The sequence below is a fragment of the Cryptotermes secundus genome, unplaced genomic scaffold (assembly GCF_002891405.2).
Source record: "Cryptotermes secundus unplaced genomic scaffold, Csec_1.0 scaffold297, whole genome shotgun sequence".
In the NCBI taxonomy this organism is placed as follows: domain Eukaryota; kingdom Metazoa; phylum Arthropoda; class Insecta; order Blattodea; family Kalotermitidae; genus Cryptotermes; species Cryptotermes secundus.
In genome coordinates this window covers 605,298-632,216 of record NW_019721762.1, presented here as the reverse complement: position 1 = coordinate 632,216, position 26,919 = coordinate 605,298, and the positions used below count along the sequence as shown (strand labels likewise).

Below are 26,919 nucleotides of genomic sequence, written 5' to 3'. Positions count from 1 at the left end.
GTGAGTGTGTAAAATTCGCCAAATTCATACTGAAGCTTGAAAGCAATTTATTTAATTACCGACTAGTAACTGCTTTAATTAAATTCAGCCGCGCTCGAGAACTTAGTTAATGGCTTCATACTGGAGAACGAAGGACCAGGCCACAGATTCAAGTGATTCCCACCACACAAATCCATCTCGAGCCGCGAGTTGCCACAGGCTGGACGACGATTCCGATGCTGCACGTAAGCCATGAAGCTTGGATAGGTGCGATTCATTATACCACAAAAACGAATAACACAGCAACCTTGATGTTAATTTTTTGATGATAAGAATATTACAACGGGAAAATTAAAATTTGGTATTATCATCATCTCATAGCATAATGGTTGGCATGACTGCACTAATTGAATTTTTATCGTCTGATTGATACAAGTTACTTTGTTCTGTCTGTTGTGCATATACGAAGGTCGTACTGAAAGTCGTGAGCAACAGTTTTTTGTAAAGTAACATGCTTTATTATTGACAAACCAAATACACCACCTCAATCTACAGACCTTTCTATACTTTTCCACATAATCGCCACTTCTTTGTACACATTTCTCCCAGCGTTCTGGGAGTTTGAAAATTCCCCCTCTGTAAAATTCCGTTCCAGCCATCCGAAGACACTGACGCACTGCTTTCTGAATTGCCTCCCTTGTCTCAAAACCTTGTCCACGCAGCTGATCCTTCACAAATCCAAAAAGATAGTAGTCGGAGGGTGCCAGATCAGGGCTATAGGAGGGGTGTGGAAGAACTTTGCAGTTGCTTCCAATGTGAGGCGAGCATCGTGATGCAGGATGATGATGTTTCGTCCTGGACGTTTATCGCGCAATGCACGATGGAGCTTGTGTAGCGTCTGGACATAACGAGCAGCATTGATGGTTTGCCCAGGTTCCAGGAATTCGGCCAGAATAAACCCCTCCGCATCCCAGAAGACTGTGCCCATCACATTCGCAGCTGATGGCACTGTCTTTGCCTTGTTTTTTGATGGAGAATGCAAATGGTGCCATTCCATACTCTGCCGTTTCGTTTCAGGCTCGAAATGGTGAAACCAGGTTTCGTCACCTGTCACAGTACAGAGCAAAAAATCATCGTCTTCGTGTCGATAACTCTGCAGTAGTTCTGAGGTGATGGCCTTTCGCTAACCTTTGTGGTCTTCGGTCAATAACCGCGGGACCCAACGAGCACATACTTTCCTATAGCCCAAGCTTTCTTTCATCTCCTGTACTGCACTGTGCCCTATTCCAAGTTTTCGGGCTATTGTGTCCACAGTCACACGCTTGTCATCTTCAATGATCTCATCCACTCTTTCCTTGTTGCGTTCAGTTGAGGCTGTTCGAGGACGACCGCTCCAAGGCTCATCTTCGATGCTGGTGTTCCCATCTTTAAAATATTTCACCCATCCTCGAACACTGCTCGCACCGATGCACACACTTCCATAAGCACGCATAAGTCTCTGGTGAATTTCTGCAGCAGGGATTTCCTCTTTCACAAGAAATTCGATGACAGCACGCTGGCAAAACGACATATCGTTGTCGGCCATTTTGTTAGGAGTAATACTGGTCATGTGATGCAAACTATTGACGTCGCAAGACACTCAAGGTTAACACAACAGCTGGTTCCACCTACCACCGTACTCTCTTTCCTCTGCTGTTCCCAGGTTGCATGCAAAAGAAAGTTGCTCATGACTTTCGGTACGACCTACGTATAATCGTATTTGTTTCGTATCTTTCTTTACTCGTGTTTATTTCACAATCGACGGCCTCTTCGGCTGCTGAGTAACCACGCAAATATATAAAGAGTTGAACTGAATTAAGCGCCTAACCTCACTAATATAAATCTTTCTCAAATACGCTGATCATATTCATTAGGCTTGTGAATGCTAAATCCACTAATTCTTATGACGTAATATTTAAATTTTAAGTGAATATTATATAAGTCTGTGTATCAAATAACAATAATTTTAATCACATTTATTATCAAAATTCCTTATTATATAGACACGTAACAACGTACTTTATTGAACAACAGAAATGCAATTGAATGAACACCGACATAATTCTACCGAACAAGTACTTCCGTTCCAGAAGTGCTTAGCTCGAATCTCGGTTGAGACACCAGTTACCAGACTGGTCGTTTTCGTGGTTTTCCTTAGCGCCTCCATGCAAACGTCGCGATAATACGTCGATCAGGCCACGATCCTTTTCTTCAAGTCCTTTTCAATTCGTCATCCTATCATATACAATCTAGAATGCTGCAAATACTAATGCAACCAAAATACTGCAAAACCAACTAGACAGGAATCACTTTTCCTTGTACTTCATTAAAAATGCTTCATATAAGAACTGTACATCTTAAAGCGATAAACACATTATTTTACTAACTGTAAACTTTCGAATGATTAACCGTTTCTGAGAAAATCGATTAAGTTCAGTCGAAGTTTCGTGTAACATAGGGTTTAAGTACGACTGATATGAACCAAAATCACGTACCGCTCACAAATTTTAGTGTAGAGCCACAATATCGGAAAGAAAGAACCATACAGTCCCCCCACTTATTACACATTGTGACCACTGCATACAAAGGACACAAAAACGCAACATTCAAATTATCAGTCGCAGTACCGCACTTGGAAACAGGCGATTTAAATACAATCTGTGAAACAGTGAAGCCTCAGAGGAGATTAAGTGACTTTCAGTTGTTTCTGATATGGAAACATTCCAGCCGCCTCTGAGCCTTCCAGCTGTCTATTGAAAAAGCGATACAAAATAAAACATTTCATTATCAGCTGATTTCAGAAAATGGGAAATGTTTCGATTGTGAGGGCTGTGAATACCAGCATGCGCTACCATGGCCACGAATACAGAAGATGGTGCCAGAAAAGCTAACAAGTTCAACATGCTGCTGGCAGGTCTGTTATCTTATTCAATAATGATGCTTCTATGTTGTTTGTACTTTGTTATTAAAAATGCTGTAGACGGAAACAGGGATGTTTATATATGGCCAAGGCCAGAAATAGGGACCAGAAATGTGTGGATTGTACAGCTCTCATTGAAATAACAAATACAGTGAAACCTCATAATGCACAACATACGTTATCTGAACACCCAGTAAACCCAACCGACTTCCAGTACCAAACCCCTCCCAAACAAAAGGCACCTCCAAAAGATACAAATGTAATGTAATTATTTTACTTTCTTGCAATAAAAATGCATTCTTCTGGAATATTATATGCTAATTGACCTGCCTCTCTAGGTGGTCAAAGATGTAAGCCAGTTACATAACTGAAAGCTACATTGAAAAGTGTAATATTTTTGAATAAAGAGTTTCACTAAAATATTTGAAATTTTTATTTGAAATCCAGTAATTCGAATGACTTGAAAGTCCAAACGTACCACTACTTCAATCAGTTCATACTACAGATGTTGCATCAGCATCCAAGGAATGGTGGCATGTTTGTTCAAATCCTATTTATCTGAGAGAAAACAAAAAATTGAACAAAATCATCTAATGCAATCCAAAATTCTTATTCAAACTGGTGTATAATAAAGGGGTCAGTTCCAGGGCCTTTACTTTTCATAATGTACTCATATATAAATGACCTCCCTTTGACAATAAATACCTTATCTGTACCCACAATAATTGCCGACAACAATGGTGTCATAATTTTGTGTAAAATTTATGATAATTTTGCTATATTGTCAGACAGTGCTCTCTTTTGTATGAGTAATTGGTTTACAATACCAAGAAGGCTCTGAATGTACACAAACCAAACATTATAAAATTTATAACAAATAATTCACCATAATATCCTCTCAACTTTGGACATAATGATAAGTATGGAGTAGAGTCAGTAAATATAAAATTCTTGGTTCCCAAGTTAAGTGGGGCATGTTGTGCAGTTGGATGTATGTATGTAGAGGTCTATTTAATACATTAGAGATCTTATGTCTTTCATGTGAATACATATTTTCATTAATAAATTTCAATGTAAATAACTGGGAACATTTTCAGGTTAACTCAGCTACTCAACAGTGCAAACACAAGAAATGAGCACCATCTTCATAGACCAACTGCCAACCCCTTAGCTTTTCAGATATACGTATACTATGGTCGCATCTAAATCTTCAACAATCTGCTATTTAGTCTCAAAGGTGTTATGAATGAAAAGGCACAACATAAAGTAGCACAAAAGATACTTAAATACACAATCATTCTTTTCTGTTTATGAACTCCTATTATCTAGAAATGATTCATTATCTATTTAAAGGGTTATATAAATAGTTAAAGTGGAAAGTATTTTTGTATATGTTTGGATTTATTTGAAACACCTGAACACCTAATCATGTTATACCATTCTTGTGATTATAAGTATAAAGTATAAACATACATTTTCTCTATTATATTTATTAGCATCTATTTGAGTTGCAGGATTTTCTTTCACCCAATATGTTAACATCATCTGCACAGGCAAGAAACTCATGTGCTGAATCCAGCTCCTCCTGTTTTTTTTTTCTTTTTTACTTTACTTTTCTAGAGATGAAGCCTATTTTGAACAAAAACGTTCTCTTTTACAGACCTTAACACAGGTATGTGATTAGAACTAGGCAAAACTTAATATTATATTGCAGTATTCTGCTGCACACTTCAAAAGCATTCGTCTCTTCCTATTATTTGAACACTACATGTTTTGGCCAAACTGGCCATCATCAGGTGTACAAGTTGTAGAGGAAACTGCTATCACTGGGCAGTGAACCTTAATATGTCAACAAAGTTGCACAGGGCTGGTGAGAATTGTGAATGCTAATTTAGTAGGCAAAACTTCTCTGCTACTGTGAGACTGAATTAGAAACCTATACATATTTTGTCATTTAATTATTATATACCCCACAACGCACACTGAATTTTCATTTGTACTGAGGATTGTACTACAGCGATTTTCCATCACTTGAGACTCATTACTCAGTTAGTGCAACAAATTAAAAAAAAAAAGACCGTTTCATTCTGGTGTGTAGTGATCCTGGATATACTGTTTGATCATTCAGTAACAAACTGTTTTATGACTGCTATAAACCACAAAAAGAAATTCAGCTGCTACATTCTGCATCAGAAAGGAAGTTTCATTACAGCATTAAAAATAAACAAAAATTAATCAAGTGTAATTTTATTTGGTCAAGCTCTTGACAATAACAACTTGTTTTATAACACATCTATAGCGATGCTTTATAAAAACTGTGTCATTATTGTGACATAGAAATGGGAACTTCAAAACTGATTAAGGGTGAATACCAAATGAACCTAAAAAAGTGATACACATTACTATACCTACATACTTTATACCAGAAAATGTTCTTTCATTATGGTCAGAAATACTTGTAGATATGTACTGGAGCATGACAACACATATTTTAATTTTTTTTTGTGAGCTTCATTAGGTGTGTTTAAAACTGGTGGGCTGTGTAAGATTTTCCTACTAATTTTGGTCATCCCCATCCCACACCTATTTTAAACTTTCAGATGCCAAGCAAAAGTTACCTAAACTTGTATCCCATTACTAGAGTTACAAAGGAGACTGTAGGATGGAGAGAATGTCAACCTTGTAAGGCTATGAATAATATTATTCTTCTCTCAAATGAGGTCATCCAGAGTTGTATGTATGTGAATCTGAAAACACATCTCTAAATAAATCTGAATATGAAGAATTGCCACAGGGCATCTTCCAATAAATATGAAACATAACCTACATTTTACAAGTCACAGGACTTAAAATACAAAATTTATAAACCACATGAAACAATAAAGGAACTTTATGACGCAAATTCAAACAAACTTCATACATAAAAATCATTATACATTTGACATTGGAGGTAGCAGAAACTGTATAACTGTTATTTCTAACATCATTCAGACTATAATTAACGTCATCTGAACACTTAATTTTAAACGCGTGATTCGTAGAACACCGTCACAACAACTGCATAAAGTGTTCCAATTCATAATACGTACAAATACTTCATCGTTCCTAGCCGCCCTAAATGACAGATAACAAACTTTTCAAGAGATGACTACATACGACACAGAACCTACTAGCATACAAATGACAGTACCTGTTAAGCAGTCTTTCAGTATCGTTGTTTATTTGCCAAAAAATTATCACACCACTGTTATAATCTTAGCAAAAAAGGTTCTAATCATTAACTTATACATAAAATGATTTTCAACTAGATGCCAGAACGGAAACGGAACTGTTTAAAACGGATGTTTTTATTTTCGAGCGCATGCGCACATTTCGATATAACACGTACCTTTGCTCCCACCGACCAAAGGTCGGCAGCATCATTTTAACAAATTAACGCATCAAACGATATTAACTTGGTTTCGAAGATGGCAGCAGAACACACTATAGCATGGAGAGTCATCTAGAGGACTATGGATTACTACATACAGGAATCTTACGTCCCTACTTACACGATCACTTTCAAGGGACCGCCATAAGGGAAACAAGCTCAAAATCAGTGACTAAATCAGAAATTAAAGTTCTATGCCACAGAAACCAAAGTATGCAAGGGTGATGAAATCAATACTGATCATTACTTATTACTCATAAACATTAGACTTCCTCAAAAATACATAAAACGTACTGGATTTGTAATTGCACACACAAAAGAAACCAAAACAATAAAAACTGTAGAAAAGAAAAGCAAAATGTTTGCTGTTTCTGGGATTAAAAATTAAAAGGGGCGACAAAAACCAGAAAACCTCATACGAAATATTCCTTCCTACCCAGAAGGTGGCAAATGGAACAGAATATTAGAAAAGAAGTAATGAAGCAATTTCCAAGGAAAACAAAATAGACAAAACTGGGAGAAATTTTTATGTAATAGCTCTGGAAAGAGATCTTAGAAAATTCTGAGAACTGGTTTCAATACATTTTAACAGAGAAGTGTGATAATTATTTTGCTTGATACAACATAAGTACTTGTATATAAAAGATTTTGGAAAATATGTTGCATATACACAAATAATTACAATCTGGACTTTATAAATGGTCTTGTACAGACCCTATATTTACACTACAGCAGAGAACTGAAGAATAATTTACAGTGAATATGTACAGACAAAATAATTAGAGAAAAAATCTGGACTTCCTAAAAGATAAAAATGAAGACCCAGTATTTACACTACAGCAGGCTACTGAAAAAAGAATGTAACCTACAAGTATATTTATTTAAATATTTTAAACAAATTTGTAATAGAATCGTCAGATCAACATCACCGGATATTTCATAACTTCATGGAATGAATTCTAAATTCATTAAACAATTATGATTTTGTGTAAAAATACAGACGTTAAAGGGAATTAAACGGTATTATATTTTCAAACACAATACACATTATACGGGGAGTTGGACAAGGAACAACGGACAAGTTATATAATATGGTATGGCTTCAGTTATGCTGTATGCTGATAACTGTCCATTTTTAAATGATACATAGGGCAATCTACAATAAGCAGATCATATTCTTTTTAAAATCACAGCCATAAATATGGCATGACTACATCAAATGATAAGATGAAATCTATAGCAAAGAAAGGGGAGGAGTTATTATGATGAAAACTTTTTAACAGATGACCAAATTATTTAGCAAGAGCAACCACTGAAATATCTTACCAACACAATATCTAATATGAGAAACCCACATGGTGACACCGCGCCTGTAGCTTTTGCTAGTTCTTTAACAATCTGGCTACTAGGCAACATCTGAATTTTCCTGAGGAATCTGGATAAGGGTGATATGGAGGAAAGTCTCAGTAGTCTAGGGAGTTGGGAAGATGCGACACTCAGGTTTCACTTACATGGGTGGAAGTCGATTCTCAAAGAATGATGGAGTTTGGATTTAATCTTGAATGGTTATTTTTTGAAGAATTCATCATACTGTGCATTATTTATTAACCTTTAAGTGCCGAAGTGCCCCGTTTGTGCCAGTGGTGAGTAAGGTCATCGTGGCCTAAGTACCCAGTTTTGGCCACTCGGGCATTTAAACTCCGCTAGGGGAAGCGCGTGCACACGCCGCTAGTAGAAGCAAATGCACAGTCCTAAATATTTATTATTTTTAAATGTAGTAATTACCAGACAGACTTGAGTAAAGCCCTAATAGAAAAATTAAAATGATACCTAGGTGAACAACAACAAAAAGAGTATACGTATGAGTTATGCCCAAACTCATCCACGAGCCAGTACTTTTATTGCAGATTCTGCAGATTAATGTGTTAAAAATATACAGTAAAATTCGATGTACATACCTTTTTTGTTGTTATCTGCTTGATGTATATCTAGGCTGAAATAAAACTACAGNAATCATTTTTGCAGTACTCATCAAAATTAAAAACAAAAAATTGAAAATGGAGTATAACTTGTATAAAAAATTTCAAATCTTCCGTTATAATATGCGACACTATGTTCTTTGCTGATACAAACAAAATTAATTCCATCCATTTATCATAAAAATTGAGTTAGATACAGCATTTTTAAACACAGTGCTTAAAATTGTTTAGGCGCACTAACAGGAACGGACATTTAAAGGCAGAGTACCAACGGGCATTTAAACGCGCTCCAGCAGCGGGCATTTAAATAAACTCTGGCCAGCTCAAGCTTACCACTATTTCAGAAGTCCGGCATTTAAAGGTTAAACTAAATTGTACTATGGTGCGCCAGATATGTTTCTTACATGAACAGGCACCCAACACACTCGATCCATTCCAATCTGTGTCTTCCACTGGTTTCAGCAGGGACATTGCCTGGTCACTGACGCTACAGAAAAATGTTTCATCCACTCATATGTGGTCCCTGTTACATTTCTGTGTGTGAACTTGGAAGACCTCTCCAAGAAACTAACGGTTCCCAATTACTGTCAAACAGCCAAATTTCTGTTGCCAGCAAACTCAAGAAAATTCCTGAAGAACAGTGTATTACAAGTGTATAACACTACAATATATTTAGATCCTAATGGGTCAGAAAACCCAGTAATTCTGACTGCAATACACTCTTATATCCCACCTCATTCATATTTAATGTAACACAGATTTAAATTTTGATCAAGTAAAACAAACAAAATAAATAAATATTAATTAATGGCTTACATCTAATTTCAAGATAGCATGAATGAATGAAAGAATGAATGAATGAATGTATAAGAGGTGGGCCTTCTTGGCCCTTGCACCGCGACCACAGTGATCTATAGTGCCTTCAGATAGCATGAAAGATCAGTGTCAATGGATTACAAAATCGGTAAATCTACTTCAATGAGTGCAATTAAAAGGTAATGGTAAAGTCGTCTCTGTGCTTAACTAATTAAGCAATATGCCATGAAAGTGTATGGGGGATTGGATGTACAGAGGCACATTTTCTTGACCTTGGCACTAGTTGGAGGTGAGTGCTCAGCTTCATGAACCAGCCTCTTTACCCCTGTGGAAAGAGACCCAGTACCCATCGGATAGGAGGTAGGGTGGATACCAGATGCGTTCTGGGTGACCCTACCAAGATTCGAACTCTGACCCCTCGGTCATCCAGCCCATAGCCAGTTGCTATACTGACTACACTATCCCGGCTCCTGGAATTAAAAGACGACATTCTTTAAACAACATTACATAACTTTGATTTCATAAAAACACAACCTAAACCACATAATTCTTGGATATGTAACATTGGTTTTGTGTGAAAGGAAAAGGTAAAGTAAAGAAGGGAGATTCAACAAATATAATTTCTTTCTAAACACGACCATATTAGGAATAATATTACACAGAGTCAATGCGGGTAAAGTAGCATCATGGCCAATACCAAAAGATTTAGATGATAATGGACACACCACCTACTGAGAATGGATAACAATGGACATGCCACCTATTGAGAATGGACAACACACTTACTGAAATTAAATATTATGAACCCAAAGGAGGGAAGAGGTGTTGGAAGATGAGAACAGTGCTCAACTTTGAGCCTTAGAATAGGACCTATAAGCCCAATTCCTGTTTATACAAAAGGAGAAAGTTTTCACACGATTTGGCTATATGCAAGGACAGCAATGGAATAGATCATGTTCAAAAACTTAGAACTTATTAAATTTTAGGTTTTCATGGTGGGTCTCTGAAGAGTAGCACTCTGGTTCCTGCTGCTTACTTTCTGAACCTGAAGATGGAGGCAATATATTCCTCCAAAACACTGACGAACTTTTACTAGACTATATAGCATTATACCCAAGAGTACTCTTCTGAGACCCACTCGTTCAAGGATCACCTACATTCGACTTGTCAACTATGGCACAGCCACATTGCAAGTAAAGAAACCAGAGAGGAACTGAAAATAGTAATAAGATTTAATTTGAAAAAATTTCCATGAAAGGTGCTTAGCAACTCAGCTTTAAAAAAATTACTCATCACTTTTATAAGAAGCATGGCTCATCTGTGCTAATTAATCTGCAGGGCATCTGTGCAATTTTAGACACACACACACACAATTCCTAAAAGAGGTTTAGGTAAATAAGAGACCTGCCTTCATGGGACTGTTAGCAATCAAAACCAGATTCTCATCTGTACTACTAGAGACAAGGAGAAAGAAGCAGGGTTAAAATGAGTCAAACTGGTTGAACTAGTAAAGGAACTTGACATGATATTTCCACTTTGATCTCTACATTTTACTTCAGTTGATTTCCTAAACTACATAATAATTTAAGTCAAACAAATAAATTTGATAACATGTTGACCATTATTTACATTTTACACATTTTAACATCGTATTTCACTCATGTGCATAGGTTTTAAATGGGATGTCCAACATGGTGAGATCATATGCAGTGATATCAATTTAAAAGTTTGACAGGGATGATAGGAAAATTAATGCTAAACGTAATATTTATCACTATCACTTTTTGAAAATTGTCTTCATCTTCGATTGGTGTAAAGGTCCTTGTCAGCTGGATTGGACTGATCCCGAATTACCTGGGGGGAGAAAAAAAAAAGAGAAAATATTTTTATTATTCTGGGTGTGGAAGAGAAACTTCTGAAAGCTAATATATGAAACAATACACAGCACAGCTCTACATGGAAAGTTCCTGTGTACAGTGGCTGTTTAAGAAGTGTCTGCAAGCTCAATTTAATCTTTCGAATAGCAAAAGAACTTAAAACTTCCTTGTTAAAAAAAGATTAACAAATGTAATAATAACTGTAAAAAAGGAAAGCTGTTATAACCAGAAGGCAATAGTCGTGATAGTTGTAATATTTCAACAGCTTTCTTTACAGTTTCTTATATAACATCAGGAGGTCAAGATAATGTCAAGATTATCATAAGATACAAACAATGGATTATCTGACACAGCATAATACAATATCTCTTATCAGGTACTTGTGATGTTTTGGGAAAATTATAATACAAGTACACTCACCTCTCGATTATCCGGGGGCGGATAAACCGGTTTGCGGCTTAACCGGGGCTTTTTTGAGGCTTATATGTTGTTTAATGTTCGTTCACTTTTGTTTCACATGGTGAGTTGTAACACTATTTTCGCACTAGTGTGAACTGAGCTCTGCATTCTTTGGTCCTGTTATGCTAACACAATGTTCTAGGGTAGGGGTGAAAGAATGCAAGGATTTGTGGAAAGTTTCAAGGACAGATACACTGCCCCAGTTAGTCTCTTTCTATCGATCTTCAAGTGAGTTAGCAAAATGTCAGGGTGTAAAAGAAAGCATGCTGTGTTAAGTATTCAACAGAAACTCGTGTGAGCCGGGCTTCAAAATGTTAAGCAGTGACGAAATCGTAAGTTCAGTGGGGGTGCAGCCAGAAGAGCGGGAAGAAAGTGAGAATGAGTAAGAGGTGGACAGTGCTGCTAGTAAGAAAATATCACATGGTGCTGCTCTTAATCATTTGGAATCCTTACTAGACTATCTTGAGAGTGAAGAGAACAGTTTATCAAGTGACAAGCTAATATTACATAGTCTTCGTATGGATATCCGTAAAAAGGAAAATGCCGCAAAAAAAAATGACAATATTAATTTTTTTTAAGCGTTAAGTGTGGATATTCGTAAAAAGTGATGGATGTTGTTGAACACTGTGACTGAAATAATTAATTCATACTTCAGTGTAATGTAAAAAACGTATTAAATAGGCCATGATAAGACATGAAAATGAGGTTGAATAAATTTAAATACAGGTAGGCCTATAGTATTATGAATGTACAGTATTACAGTACTACTTTTAATAAAATCTGTCTTAACCAGGTTTTCGATTAATCGTGATTTCCATCCCCATGATTATCCTGGATAATCGAGAGTTAGGTGTATATACTTTCTTTCAAATGATGAGGAAAGAAGTTTAAATTCATAATTATACAATTAGGTGCTTCATTTCTACGCATAATTAACTGTTATAACAGTTACTGGCTGTATAAAACGTGTTCCATGTAACATCAAACTACTGGACTGTCAACATGTTTATTATTATTAACATACAGAAAACTTTAATTCAGAATTTATATGTATACTCATGATAAATTTTCACATATAACTTCACATGCTTAGCTCCAGTGCTTTAAATTACTGTCATCAAACAGAAAGACGAACTATATTTTACATGTTTGCCATGTTCTTTTACATTCAGTACAATTACCACATAAAAATTTATGATCTGGAAAGGAAGTGACAACTTCAAATGTATGGCATACAGAAATGATCCACTTAAAAACTAATATGGAACCATTACCCTTCTTTAAAATTAGAAATCTATGGTGAAACTATCATTATGCCTGATGGTACATGGATAACCTCAGAGCAGTGCATCATCACAACCCTCTAGTTAAGAGTGACCAAAATGGGCAGGATTGAACAGGATGGAAATGATAGGATGCCATCATATTTACCAGAACATGGGACCCATGCTGACAAGCCGGAACCCCCAATATGCAACATCGCTCATCATTTCCCCCAGTTTATCCAGTTCACTGCTGCTACTATGGTTACCAATGGCAGGATCAGGACAGGAGCAGGATGCAGATATACTGCTGTTCATCTTTGAGATAATCTCTTCAGAGATCACTTTAGAAGATGGAATTTGTTTACATTTGGAACACTCTTCTACCTGTGGAACTGGTCCTGGTGTTGATAGTGGTTGTCCTTTATCTACTGGCAAGGCAATCTGATCTGGAACAGGTTGAGCAGAGTCTTTTGCTGAAGGCTTATCACTATGTACAGTTGATGATGTCGAAAGAAACCTGAAGCTATCAGGCTTCACTGTAAAATCAAATTTCTTATCACTGAACTTGTAAAACCTATGTTTCTAAATCAGTACTGCTAATCTAAGTTTCATAATACCTCTTGATTATCTATGGGTGGATTAACTGTAGAATTTTTAACCCCTTAATTATTGATTACAGCTTCCCATAATGATTTAAGTGTTGCCCAGTCAACTCTTTTAGTAATACAGTATATGCCAAAATATACAGTACTGCCGCGCATCTCGAATGTGCATGTGCGTTTGTTGATGGAGCATAGCTCCAGCTGCACGTGTTCCCAGTAGTGAAAAGGAAGTTGTGTTGTGCAGCTGTTGTTGGAAATGGGTCTCTTGACAGAGGAAAAAGTATTCACAGTTGAGTATTATTTCCGCTCATACGGAAGTGGTCGCCAGACAACTCGCTTCCTTGGTTTTGAGCGGCCGGATGTTATCGTCCAGAAACCGCTACACAGTACACCTGACGATATGGTGCGCCATCTCAGCACACGGTATATTAGGCCCCTATTTCATTGAGGATGAGGAAGGCAATGCTCTTACCGTCACCCAAGAACGCTACAGGGACATGGTGATCAGACCATTTCTTCAGGATGTGAGAAGGTTCTGTCATGCAAGGGGCCTTCACATGAATAGACAGTGGTATCAACAGGACGTCTTTTCATTTCAGTACTGTATTTTCGGTGCATACTGTATGTATCAGCGATGCTTTACAATGATTTGTACTAGACAATACAACATGTCACCCTGTGTCAGCTTTCTGCTTTATGACTTATTGTTCTTCCTCATGGTGACAACATTTAAGCATAGTATTCAGCGACAAGCAGCATGTGCAGAAGACACTATAGCTTACAGTTCATTACAGGTCTTCACTTCACACAAAGTTCATTGGTTTTCATACTGAACTTAATTAAATTGCACTGTAACAGACACATTTAATTTAAGATTTTAGTAACTGAGTGTTCCTTAGCCTCAGAAAGACGAAAGATGTGGAAGAGGCTATAAAGGAGGCAGTTTAGCAAGGTACAAAGGAGTGCTTCTTGCAGTGATATGGCCAGTGGCAGAATTGAGTGACAATGGAAGTGAACTACTCTGAAGATGGTGTGCAGTTAAACATGCCATAACACTATGTACACTTCTACTAGCAAGAATTTACAGACTTCTTGAATAACTCACACATTTTATGTTAAATATATTGTCATGTATTTGGTGTGCGTGCCTTATAGAAGAGCTATGGATTCGTGAATGAATTTATTGACCACTTACATGCACCACTTAGAACTACACTTTACAGATCACTGACACATACTGACTAGTGCCCTCAGTCTATTACAGTATCCACTAACTGTTTTCTGGCAATTGATTTTAGTGGGAAAGATTCTTCAGCTTTCTGCACTCAGACCCTCTTGTCACAGTCACCCATGCAGAATTCTTGTCAACCGACAGATCAACTAAATGGCCATTTGACAGTTAACCTCCTAGTCTTCTCTTCACAGGCTGACTTTCAACTAACAACTCACCAACCAGCTACTTCATGTCACTTCACTCTACTGAACTCCTGACAACTCTTCCCAGCAACTAAATCGTTGGTTCAAACTGTCCTGCTTACAACATCTCACCATGGACAACACAGAAAACACTGTTCCCATTGTTATAGTCCAACAATACCTCAATGCATAAAAACGGGTGTTTGTTTATATGACTATTGCATAACAATGATTGTACTTGTTACAACATAAACAAATTACAAACTACTTAAATTAAGCAACACAGTATGAAAACAACTACCTTGTGCCTAAAATATTAAATGCCAACGTGGCCAACTTACCATTCTAAATGATGTATAAAAATGTACCAAAAAGTTAGATCTACATACCTCCATAGATGAAATTATATGCAATGGTGAAATAATACTTTGAAATTTGTAGGGACTGCTCAGTAATTTCTGCTGATTCACGAGGGTAGCACAGTGCTGCCATGGCTGCTGCACCAGCTGCTCCATAAATTATACGTTTAAACCAACCACCGCGCAAACCCATCACTAAACCACCTAAGCCGCCTATTCCAATAGCTCCTGCTCGGTGGACAATATTGGCTTCTTCACGCAGGAAGCTCAAAGAAGCTAAAATGAGTACACTACAATTACAAACATATTACATACTACATATCCTTGATTATTGGACACACTTTTTTCACATTTTAAAATTTATGAACTTAAGGTTCATCTTACTTTCAATGGCATCTAAGAATCAATGTTGAGAAATTATATTGCATGAATAAAGTATATGGAAGCTCTTCATATCTGTAAGTCAAGGTACAGTAAACACAACGGCAGCAAATAAGAAGATCCTGAGATTATTTCTATGTATTTCTGCTGTTAAATATGTAGTTATGTGTGAAAATGTATAGAGTACTTGATGGAGGTTTAGTGGTGAAAATACCAAGTAGTTTTAACATTAATTCATTCTCCGCAATGAGGAGAGATCAGTCAGTGCTCAGCGTTACAGCAGTGATCATTGTCACGTCTTAAAACCTTATGATCAGCTCTTGGGAAGGAGAGTTGGGGGGTGGGTATCACTGGCACTGTTGAACATTCAGTTATCATCTCAGTTCACTATTGGATACACTAGTGTTACACATGGGTGTATTTTAACTTTTACATTAGACTTCAAACCCCAAAATACTGTAGGTAATTGCCACTTTCTGCTGTTTTTTAAATGGTTCCATCAAGATGCAGCATTAAAATAAAGTCATTATATATGCAGCAGAATATGAAAACAGCGCTGCAGTATGTAAATTTTTATTAAGTGAAGAAAATGTTCACCATTGGAGGAATAACTGTAATTCCATATTTTCATCTAAAGCTACCGCAGAGAGATTCACATGACCAAAGAAAAGAAGATATTGTGATGCAGATACTGAAGTTCTTCATTTCATCAAATAGATGCATGCAAGGGGGATGCCTATCACAAGGCAGGATCTGCAAACGATGGCAATCATTTGGAATAACAAATTCTAAAGCTGGGCGAGGTCTGTGCAACAGATTCAAGCACTCATCAAGGACTGTCACACAGGCATCAAACATCCACATGTCAAAAAGATTCCAGTTGATTTTCAGGAGAACATGCTATACTTCTAACAACATGTTATTCAAATATGGAATAAACAAAATTATGCATTTAAGCAAAAATGAAATGCAGACATGATGGCAGTGTGTTTTAATATACCTAAAAAATAGCACTGTTTATGCTAAAGGTGCAAAAGAAGTTAAAACTAGAAGCACAGGTTATGAAAAGCAGTGAGTAATGGTGATGCCGTGCATAGCTACTAATGGCCATAAATGACCAACTTATATCATCAACGATCGCAAAATGACACCTAAGAATGAAACGTCCCATGAAGACTTTGCGCATGCACAAAAAATGGAAGGATAAGAGCTGATATGATGCAAGAATGGATAAGAATGTCTGGGAAAGACAACCTTGACCTCTATGTAACTCACCAAGTATGTTAGTCCCCAATGCATTTTGTGGATACTTAAATGAAGAACTGAAGGTTAAACTTGAGAGAAAGAATTATGACTTGGTTGTCATTCCTGGTGGCATAACCAGTCAACTTCAATCAATCAATTAATGTTTTGATTAATAAGTCATTTAATTTAAGGAAGGGATACAAGGCTTGTTTGCTATTTCGAAACCTTCTACTAACACCATCTGCTTCAAAACTTTCAGGTTGTGTCTCAGCTACTTGGAAGGAGATCACAGGAGAAACGGAGGAACAGTCACTCAAAAAATGCTGTATTACAATTGCACCTTCATGGTACAAGAGATAATATCTTACACAATTTTGATATTGACTGCTGTGATTTAAAGTGTGACTGTAGACTTGGAATGTGAAACTGAATTCACAAGTGCAGAATATAGTGAATGAATTTAATTTAAATTGTCAATTTTGTGTTGATCTGTGTTTGTTTATACAAAGAAATGTTATGTTTGAATGCTGCCAATTCTTACCATAATATTTTTTTTTTCTGAAAACTTATTACTAAATAAAGTGTCCATCTTACAACTAATGGCATCTCAGAATTGAGGAAATATGTTATATTTATATATTTGTAGTTTGTTTAATGACACAATTAGCAACTGAGATTATACAGTATCAATGACTGAAATGATGGTGAAAAAGGAATTCAAACAAAGTGGAAGGAAGCAGTAATGTCCTAATTCAGAGTATGCTTTCCATATCCGAAGAGAACCACAAAAGACCTCACTCAGGACAGTCGATGTCCTGTTCACGATTCAAAGCAGACACTTCCTGAATGCCAGCCACAAATGTTACTGCTTAAGCCAACTTCCTTGGCTGCATATTACACTTCCAAAACTATAATTCTTAATCTATGAGGTGGTGACAACTTTTGTAACATATCACACATTTGTAGCATGGTGCCTACCTGCATTAGCTGACCATTCTGCAGCAATATACGTCACAATGCAGATTTTATGTTCACCTTGCAATTTTTCTGGTAGTTTCTGAGAGAATTACATTTTGTAAAAAACCTTTCCTTTGTCCGCCCATTCTACCAGCCACAATATTGCTTAAAGGCGAAGAAACTTTTGTCTCTTTCATGTTTTGTTTCCTTCATTCCTGCATAACTTGGTGGGATCATTTTTTGTTATGATGCATAACATGCAAGATTTTAATGCAGCCATCATCTACTGATATATACCACAAAAGAAACAAACTACATCCTTTGAAGCCACTTCTCTGCATTCCAGCTGGCTAATGTGGAAGCTACAGGAACACAAGATGGTTTTCCTTCCATTACTCAAAAAAACAAGTATGACTTTCTACCAGGCTAGCTGGCTCAAACAGTAATGCCTCTGATGTGTATGTAGGAGGTACCTGGTGAGAATCTCGACTGGGACACTGACAATCCTAAGTGAGGTTTTCCTTGATCCTTCCAAGAAAATCCCATGAAAGTACCTCAGTTAGGCCACTACCATCTCCTTTCACATCCTTTCCAATTCATTAATCACTAATCATCCTACCATTTGACATTATGGAGTCTGAGATACTAGCACTATCATTAAATACATCACAGATAAATAAACAATATACAAATACGATCTTCCGATTCACATGAACTGGGCTCATTAGTACTAAAAACAAGAACATTTAAATACCTAGGTTTAAACAGCTTCTTTCAAAATGTAATGTTATGAAAAATGTAAACCCAAAGAACTATTTCTTCAATGAGATGAAATCCAGAACAAAAATACTTATGTGACAAACTCAGCATTGTGTTTCACTTCCATATAATATATTGGTAAAATAAAGTAAAACAATGTAAGATTTGAGGCTTTCACGGCGGTGACTATGAAGAAAGCAGTCTTCTGGGATTTGGCACTGTGTATATGTGGTGTTAACCACATATACACGGTGCCAAATCTCAGAAGACTGCTTTCTTCAAAGTAAAACAAGTAAAGCTATCCCTGTAACTGGCTGTGAAGGCCCATAGGGTTGGGAGACACTGAGGGTCCCACATTATCTAGACAATCGGCTGAAAGATGGCGGTAAGGTTATCAGCCTTATGCGCCAGCCGCGCTTTACTCCCCAGGAAAATTATTTAATTAATTTCTGGTACTCATTTCTGTTAGAGGCTGAGTCGACCACAGGGCCATAGTGCGGCCAGAAGGATTAGGTCAATTGAAAAAAATCCAATAACCTCATCAGGACTTGAACCTGTGACCTTCCGGCTTGTAGCACAGTGCCTCAACCAACTACGCTACCGCGTGCCCCATAATATATTGGTATGCAGATTAATATAAGATGCAAATTGAACAGCATTATGTAATGCACAGTGATCCAGCACAATGTGTAATTAAGCAGGTAGGCTGAAAAGTAATGCACACATGCTTGTAGAGCGCGAACGAAATGACCTTCAGAAGCGCGCCAGGTGGCATGTGGAAGTAACATTCCCCCCACAATATGCATGCGCAAGTTTGAGGTCAATGCGTTCATCCAATGTATTTCGAGAAGCGGAACTATGGAGACGTGTTCTAGTGCTATGTCAACGCGAGTTAAACAGCGTGCTGTTATCGAATTTTTAACTGCTGAAAAAGTGACTCCTACTGAGATTCATCGTCGTTTAAAGGCTGTTTATGTGACGATGCTGTTGATAGGTCTACTGTAAATCTATGGGTAATAAAATTTCGTGGTTGCGAGCCTGGAAAAGCCATAATTGTTGATGAAACACGCAGCGGACGTCCGATCACNTCATTGAGTTTATGTGACCGATTTTCTGGAACGAGGGGCAACGGTAAATTCTTCTCAGTACATACAGACTCTAAAACACCTCCGGTGCCGAGTTTGTCATGTTAGAGGCAGCCTGGCGCCAATAATCTTGCAACATGACAACGCTCATCCACACACCTCGCGCGCAACTGAAGAGGCTCTGCGAAACCTGAAGTTTGAACCGATTCCACACACTCCTTATTCCCCCGATCTTGCGCCTTGCGATTTTTATTTTTTTCCTCTACTCAAGAGAGACCTCAAGGGTAATCATTACACCTTGGACGATGAGGTGAAGGCAGCTGTCAAGTCCTGGATTCGAGAAAAGCCAGAAGAATTTTTCAGTGACGGAATGAAAAAACTTGTTACACGTTGGGAGAAATGTGTTAGCCTTAACGGTGACTATGTTGAAAAATAAATATATGCTTTTGAAACTTAAGAATTGTACTTTAATGTACTTTTTGCCCGATCTTGCTATTTGTTTTTGTTTGCGCCCTACAAGCATGTGTGCATTACTTTTCAGCCTACCCACGTATTTGCTTAGATTATTTACATACCCAGATCAACTACATAAACCGTGTTTTTAAAATCCACCTAAAATTATCCTCCCACATACTCTTAACACTATCATGCAATCTTCCCTTGAGGGTGGCCAACTAAATTTTGAGTGTACTTCATATTCACCAACGCATGCTATAGGTCTCATCCATCTTATCCGTATTGATATCATCATCTCATTAATACTCGATCAACAATACAAATAAAAAAAAAACTCAGAAATGTGTATTGCTGCCATGTTGCCACTGTCAAATGTGGATATTCAAAGAAATGTATAACATTACCTTCATAGTGACATTAAATTTTCATTAAAACGGTTACTTTGAATTCTGTACTTACATTCTGCATGTGCCTTTCCAGTGCTCACAATTTCAAGAACCCGTAGTTGGTAGCCTTTGTATTGATCATAAAAGACCCACACCTCCTTACGCATGGCACCAATCATCTGCTCAAGTCTTGAAGGCTCCTCCACCACTCTCTCCAGCCTGCACATATATACTCCCAATAGATTCAACCACAAGTGGAGCATTTACACTGTATGAGTAATCTACGTGGTCTGACAATAAAATTTGCGAACTCATCATGCTGAAAGTGCTACATGCCTTATTTCTGAATATCACTGTGATCACCTTCAAAGTACTCCCATTGGGAAGCTATGCACCGATACCAGCACCTAGTCCACACTTCAAAACAATTTTGGAACTGGCTTTGTGGAATGGCCTTCAGAGCTGACATTGTATTACTCCTGATGTCATCAATGTCATCAAAATACCTATCTTTCAATATTTCCTTTATCTTCGGGAACAGAAAAAATCACTGGGGGCTAGATCCAATGAATAGGGAGGGTGTTCCAGCAGTTATTTGTTTACTAGCTAAAATCTCCCTTACAGACAGTGCTGTTTGAGCAGGTGCATTGTCATGATGCAAGAGCCATGAGTTGTTGGTAAAAAATTCAGGTCATTTCCATCTACCTTTTTCACACAGCCTTTTCAGGTAACTTGGTTGACTGTCTGTACAGTTGGTACAAACCAATACTCAACAATCCCTCGGGCTGTGCCATAGCTCAAGCAGTTAGTTGCTGGCTTCCCATCGCAGCGGCCCAGTTCGATGCCGGGTCTGGTCAAGTGGAATTTGTGGTGGACAAAGTGGCGCTGGGGCAGGTTTTCTCCAAGTACTTTGGTCTCCCCTGTCAATCTTCATTCCACCAATTGCTCCACAATCACCCTCACCTGTCATCTGGGGCTGGCACAATGGGCCAGAAGTGGCCGCAGTACAAGGGACTTAGTCCCACCCCACTAGCAATAATAAAAAAAAATCCCTCCAATATCAACATGGGGGCGAGTTCACGAACTTTATTTTCAGACCTCATATATAGTGCTGGAATATCTATATTTAAAAAATGAAATAGCAAAACAAAACATCAAGAGTATCAGAGGACTACAGGTAGTCATAAATGAATTAACTTTCCCAATCTATAATAAACTTCATAAAAATTATCCATTCCTCAAAGTTTTGAAATATTGAAGCCCATCCAATACAACCTAACAAATAAATTCATTAACTTATTGACTTATACTAGTGTCATTTCCATTTCAAAACTTTGCGAGTGGGCATGTTGGTAAAGCTGATGACAAGGAAACACAAAGGTATTAGATGAGCTGTACTCAATGGCATGCTCTTTATACCGGGTTTCAGGTAAATTAGACAATGAGTGACTACAACAGTGATGTCTGAATTTTAATTAGTAGATGGATGAACAGAAACCTGCAACTCACTACTAAGATTCTGAGCAGAACCAAAAGCTCCATTTGAACCTCTAAAAATGAGGTCGTACTGAAGTTAGGAGTCAGTCAAAAAATTGTTTGAAACATTCAGCCGTGAAACCTCACCTTCTTTCCCAAAAATCAATAATTAGTATCTGATGCTAATTTTCTATACAGGTGAAACGTGGTGTCTGGCTCTTGAAGAAGAACATACAGCAAGTGTATGTGAGATGCTAGAGAAGTGCTTAAGAAAGATAATGACACTTGAAAGACAAAGCTGGCAGCATATAAACAACAGGAAATTATGGATTGAACCAAACTACCTCACATTACATGTAACTGTCAACAACTACCACTTACAGTATTTTTAACGGTTTCTTGTTTTCCAAAATATTACTACTTGCACCTTTCAAGAAATAAAATGCACAGCTTAGACAGAATGCTTGCAGAGCACCATCTTTAACAAAGGTAATAACTGCAATATTACTGTATAATGTAAACTTGCATAACAGTGCAAATAATGTTTAAAATTGTGTAACAGATATCAGTATGAAACCCAGAATATGAAGAATTGTGATAACCAAGAAACTAAAACTTACTACACATGAATTCAAATGTAAAACGTGGTATCCCAAAGAGTGCCAGAAACCTACGATGTAACTTCAATTCCGGCTTTTATGCCAACTTTATCAGGCTGAATAAAACAGACCTATATAGAAGGCCTTCACACTAAGCTGTGTGTAATGTCCATGTGCCTAGAATAACAAATGAAGAGCTGGTGAACAATTTTTCATGAAATTTGATACTAGGAGTTTTACTACATTATTTTGACACATTCCCCTTTTGGTTAAAACAGGACAACAATAAGCCATTTTACATGAAAACCTACATGCTCTACGCCTACCTCTATTATAACTCACAAAATATTTATCAAAGTCAAAAATGTTTCATATGAAAGCTAAAGAGAAACATGAAACATTTTATGGCCAACATTCTTTTCCATAACTCCTAATGGTTTTCAAGGGGACTTTCATGCTGTTACCTCATACCTCAAGAAATACTGAATTGATTCTGACCAAATTTTATAGTGGATGTCTTTGGTTATCCACCTACTTGCTTTCTGTTATTTATAGAAATCATGAAATGTTAGCAGTCATGAACTGAAAATCCAGTCAATAAGAGACTGAATGTGTCAGAATTGTTATGTCATGCATAATTTTTCTGACTTGATACAGTTCAAGCTTAACAAATGTGTGAAGACAGAGTTACCGAGATTCAACACAATAGTATGATTATGTGGCATCTCCCCTGGAAGCCAGAATTGTGAAGATAGCAAAGAGAATGGCTGGAGAATGCTAGAGAATGGCTCTGTGATCATGCCCGTTGCTAGGCAATGGTTCATTAAATGTCAAGTGACCACTGCCATGCTTATGAACACAACAACAGAAGAAATGTTGGAAGCAGTGTTTCCTATGTGGTCCACCACAACAGCTATGTCACACTGCAACAGAGCAACTAGAAGAGGTGTTTTCTGTGTGGCCTGCCCCAAGGCTATATCTGGAGAATCAAAACACAGGTGGGTCAAATACTTCCACCCTAGCCCTGTGAGTTGTAGGGAAGTTCCAAATCTGAGAGAGTAAAATATGGTCATGAGTCCCATGGGACTCGGACTCAATGGCTATGCTGGTGAGGGCCAGCAGCATTTGTAAATGACAAAGACTCTTGTCAGAGTGCCCCACATGAACAAACATTAAAACACATACAAATCTCAGGTTATTGCAGCAGGAAAGTTACAAGGATGTTTCTGCAGTAGCATGTTTAATAAAGAAAGTAGCTCTATTTTTATAACCTAGCTTCCTAACAATTTCATACGTCTAGCTCTCACAGCTAAACACTCTATGATCTACTACCACACACAAATTTATAAACCTGTGTGAAGTATTGCTAGTGCTGTTTACATCTCACAGGTTCATACATCTGCTGTGCTGTTATTACTAAAAGTAGGAAATTAAAAATTATGAAGCTGTGGGCGTTCCAAGGGTGTAACACTCATATAAAATTTCATGAAAATAAGCCAATTTGTTCAGAATTTGGAAAGCAGACACACACATGCACACACACAAGCGCACGCGCACACACAGCATGGTAAGGAAATAAAGATAAAGTAAACTAAAAAGCACTTCTTCACCTTCCTCCCTTCTCTTGTTCACCTCCATAGAAGGGCAGTTCACTAGGGCGCAGCTTGGGAGGTATATGGCAGTGTTTGCATGAATCAGTCTTTGAGGTTCCTTCAACTACCTTGCTGACATCAGAAGTGCCAGTTTCTTTCCCTGCGGTGAAAGCAGCTGCAGCACATATTGGGCCTGGCAGAAGGAACTTTTGAAACATCTGCCATGGACACAAGAATTCAACATCTAACATGTCACTCACATCCATGAAATACACATTATTTGAATGTGTTTAAAGACTTTTGTATTAAGATAGGATCTGCCTCACAGAATTTACAAATAAATTAACTCTTTTTTTTTTGTACTTATGACACAAACACTTATGCAAGACTGGCTAAAAATCGCACAAAAAAGACAAGAAAATGCATCACTATTCAGGTTACAATAATGTGTGTCTAGGATACCTTTCACACTAAGTGATGTGTTGAATTTCCAGCGACTACATTTCTCAGTATAACACAGGAAAAAGGAGAAGAACAACGTTTCTTTCTTTTTTTCTTTTTTGCAAAACCAATTTCAATAAAATAGCATGAAAGAAGTTTCTGTTATGACTGTAATACTTGTACTACGCGATAGCGTAGTTGGTTGAGGGGCTACGCTACAAGTCGGAAGGTCGCGGGTTCAAGTCCCGATGAGGTCATTGGATTTTTTTCAATTGGCCTAATCCTTCCAGCTGCACTATGGCCCTGGGGTTCACTCAGCCTCTAACAGAAATGAGTACCAGAAATTAATTAAATCATTTTTCTGGGGAGTAAAGTGCGGCCGGTTTTACAACCTTACCACCATCTTTGAGCTGATTCTCTAGATAATGTGGGACCCTCAACGTCTCACAACCCTATGGGTCTTAACGTCCAGGTACAGGGATAGCTTAACTTTACTTACTTAAGTATATACCACATTGGAATTTCAAGACTGTTTCATCAGTTTCAGCATTTTAAACACATTTCAAAAATTCTGTGCAGACAGCATAAGAGTAAGTGATTCCCACTTTGTGAGTGTTACACTTTGTTACACCAACAACGAACCAAAATTGCTGTTTTAAAGCTTTTGTTACATAAAATCTATTATCTGTCATAGGATGCTCAGACATATGGATGAGAGAAATTTATTTCCTAATAGTACATCAGAAAGAGAAAGGTGCATTAGGCACATGGATATGACACTATAATCCGTTTTTCTTAAATGAAGACAGTAATGAGACGTGAGACATAATTAAAAAGATGACCATTAGAAAGTACTGAAACTGATGATCTTAGCCTAAATGATTTCATGCCATATGGAACTTATATCTTCTCGCAGGTTGTAAAGGGTTCTGATAATGGTGTATAACTCTCAGAATTATTGGGTTTCTTCTTCTGATGATTATACTTATGGAAAACTTCATTCCCTATTTACATAGTTTAGTACGAAAAATTAATCACCTCCCAAAGGACAACTGCCATTGAATTTTGGACAATATTAATCACACAGGAACATATATATTTCTTTTACTGTTCATTACCATTTCAAAAATGAGCAACTACTGAAAGAGTAACTTTATGGACTTAAATTTTTAATCCCTTCTAAATTAACTACGAAAACAAAACTGAAATAACTGGAAAATTAAAGCTACAAGATTAATCGCATTTAAATTTCATTGAGCCATAATATGAGGGGATATAAATCTTTTAACATTACCAGAATATATTCTTCAGTATAACACATGACAACACAAAACTGGTACAAATATTGTTTCTTGATATTATCCATCGCCCTATTTTTATTTGAAAACCTTAAGACGGAGACAGAATCCCATCCACAAAAGCTTCTTTCTAAAATTAAAAAAAGGACTGTGCTTTATAAGAACTCTTAAATATTATAAAACTGGTAGCAGTATCGATTTTAAATGCTGGTACATTTTATTTGTTCATACCTTACAATGGAACATTTTTCCGGACGAAAGAAACGTAATAATTGCGTGATAAAAACAACGTATATTATTAAATAATATGACAGTCAATTCCTTGATTTTTAACAATATATTAACTTCCTTGATATTGCAAACGCCATTCTCGATCAGACATCATCGTCTGGCGAACTCTGCACCGGTCTCGCCGGTCTCGTCCGCTCTCCGCTACCTCTGCTTCTATGGCTATATCTTCAAGATCTTCAACGTGTGAGGTTGAGCGCGCGTTTTGAATTTCGTCAAAAGGCTTTCTTTCATTTATTGTTAGTTATGGCGAGTGTATACGGGAAGACGTTTATAATTAGCGAAATAGTCGGAATTAGTTAGAATCAGATGCCATTTCAGCATAACCCATTTTTAATAAAACGCCTTATTTAGTGAAAGGGAAACATTTTCTCTAGAGATTCTTTAAATGGGGATCTCATGCAGCTTTATGACCGTCGCAAGTACGGGTCAGTTATGTCAAAACAGGTACAAATAGAACAAAATAGAAACGAAGCGAACTGTAATGGTTACCATTCTTAGCCTCTGAAATCTCAGATGGCAGATTGTTGAAAATTTTGATGTCAATATAACATGTGCTTTTCTGAAAACATGAGTGGTTAGCAGTTGGTCTATGAAGATGGTGTTTATTTCTTGTGTTAACACTGTGTACAAGTGAATAGTCTGAAAATATTCTAAGTTATTTAGAATTAAGTTCATTAATGAAAATATGTGTTCAGATGGAAGAGGCAGGATGTCCAGCTGCTTAGACTTCTACAAGAATTTAAACTACATTCAAAAGATTTCTGGTGATGGTGTATAACCAGTGCTTGAGGTGGAATGAAAATAGAACCGGG

General features: G+C 37.2%; 2 protein-coding genes and 1 long non-coding RNA gene across 7 annotated transcripts in view; 1 reads left to right on the top strand and 2 right to left on the bottom strand.

Moving 5' to 3' along the window:
• LOC111875649 overlaps nt 1-4,445 on the top strand; it is a 27,013-nt gene extending 22,568 nt beyond the window's left edge. For both annotated transcript variants that reach the window (XR_004512640.1, XR_002844767.2), the window contains 2 exons: nt 2,810-2,932; nt 4,036-4,445. This is a non-coding gene — a long non-coding RNA (uncharacterized LOC111875649). The remainder of the gene's footprint in view (nt 1-2,809; nt 2,933-4,035) is intronic.
• LOC111875648 (oxidation resistance protein 1) overlaps nt 1-6,281 on the bottom strand; it is a 394,105-nt gene extending 387,824 nt beyond the window's left edge. For both annotated transcript variants that reach the window (XM_023872059.2, XM_023872061.2), the window contains exon 1: nt 6,129-6,281. The gene's annotated coding sequence lies outside the window, so the exon portion shown is untranslated. The remainder of the gene's footprint in view (nt 1-6,128) is intronic.
• A 4,381-nt stretch (nt 6,282-10,662) lies between these two features.
• Nucleotides 10,663-26,230, bottom strand: LOC111875647 (MICOS complex subunit Mic27). Of its 3 annotated transcripts, none has more exons than XM_023872049.2 (6): nt 26,048-26,230; nt 24,096-24,295; nt 20,484-20,629; nt 15,172-15,417; nt 13,149-13,300; nt 10,663-11,017 (listed from the first exon to the last, which is right to left on the bottom strand). In XM_023872049.2, the coding sequence occupies exons 1-6, from the start codon at nt 26,060-26,062 to the stop codon at nt 10,961-10,963; spliced, it is 816 nt and encodes a 271-aa protein (XP_023727817.1). In that variant the 5' UTR covers nt 26,063-26,230; the 3' UTR covers nt 10,663-10,960. The 3 variants fall into 3 exon arrangements, with proteins under 3 accessions (XP_023727817.1, XP_023727815.1, XP_023727818.1); XM_023872047.2 differs by lacking the exon at nt 26,048-26,230 and adding an exon at nt 25,813-25,898; XM_023872050.2 differs by lacking the exon at nt 26,048-26,230 and adding an exon at nt 25,813-25,898 and having other exon boundaries at nt 13,149-13,210.
• Nucleotides 26,231-26,919: the final 689 nt, after the last annotated feature.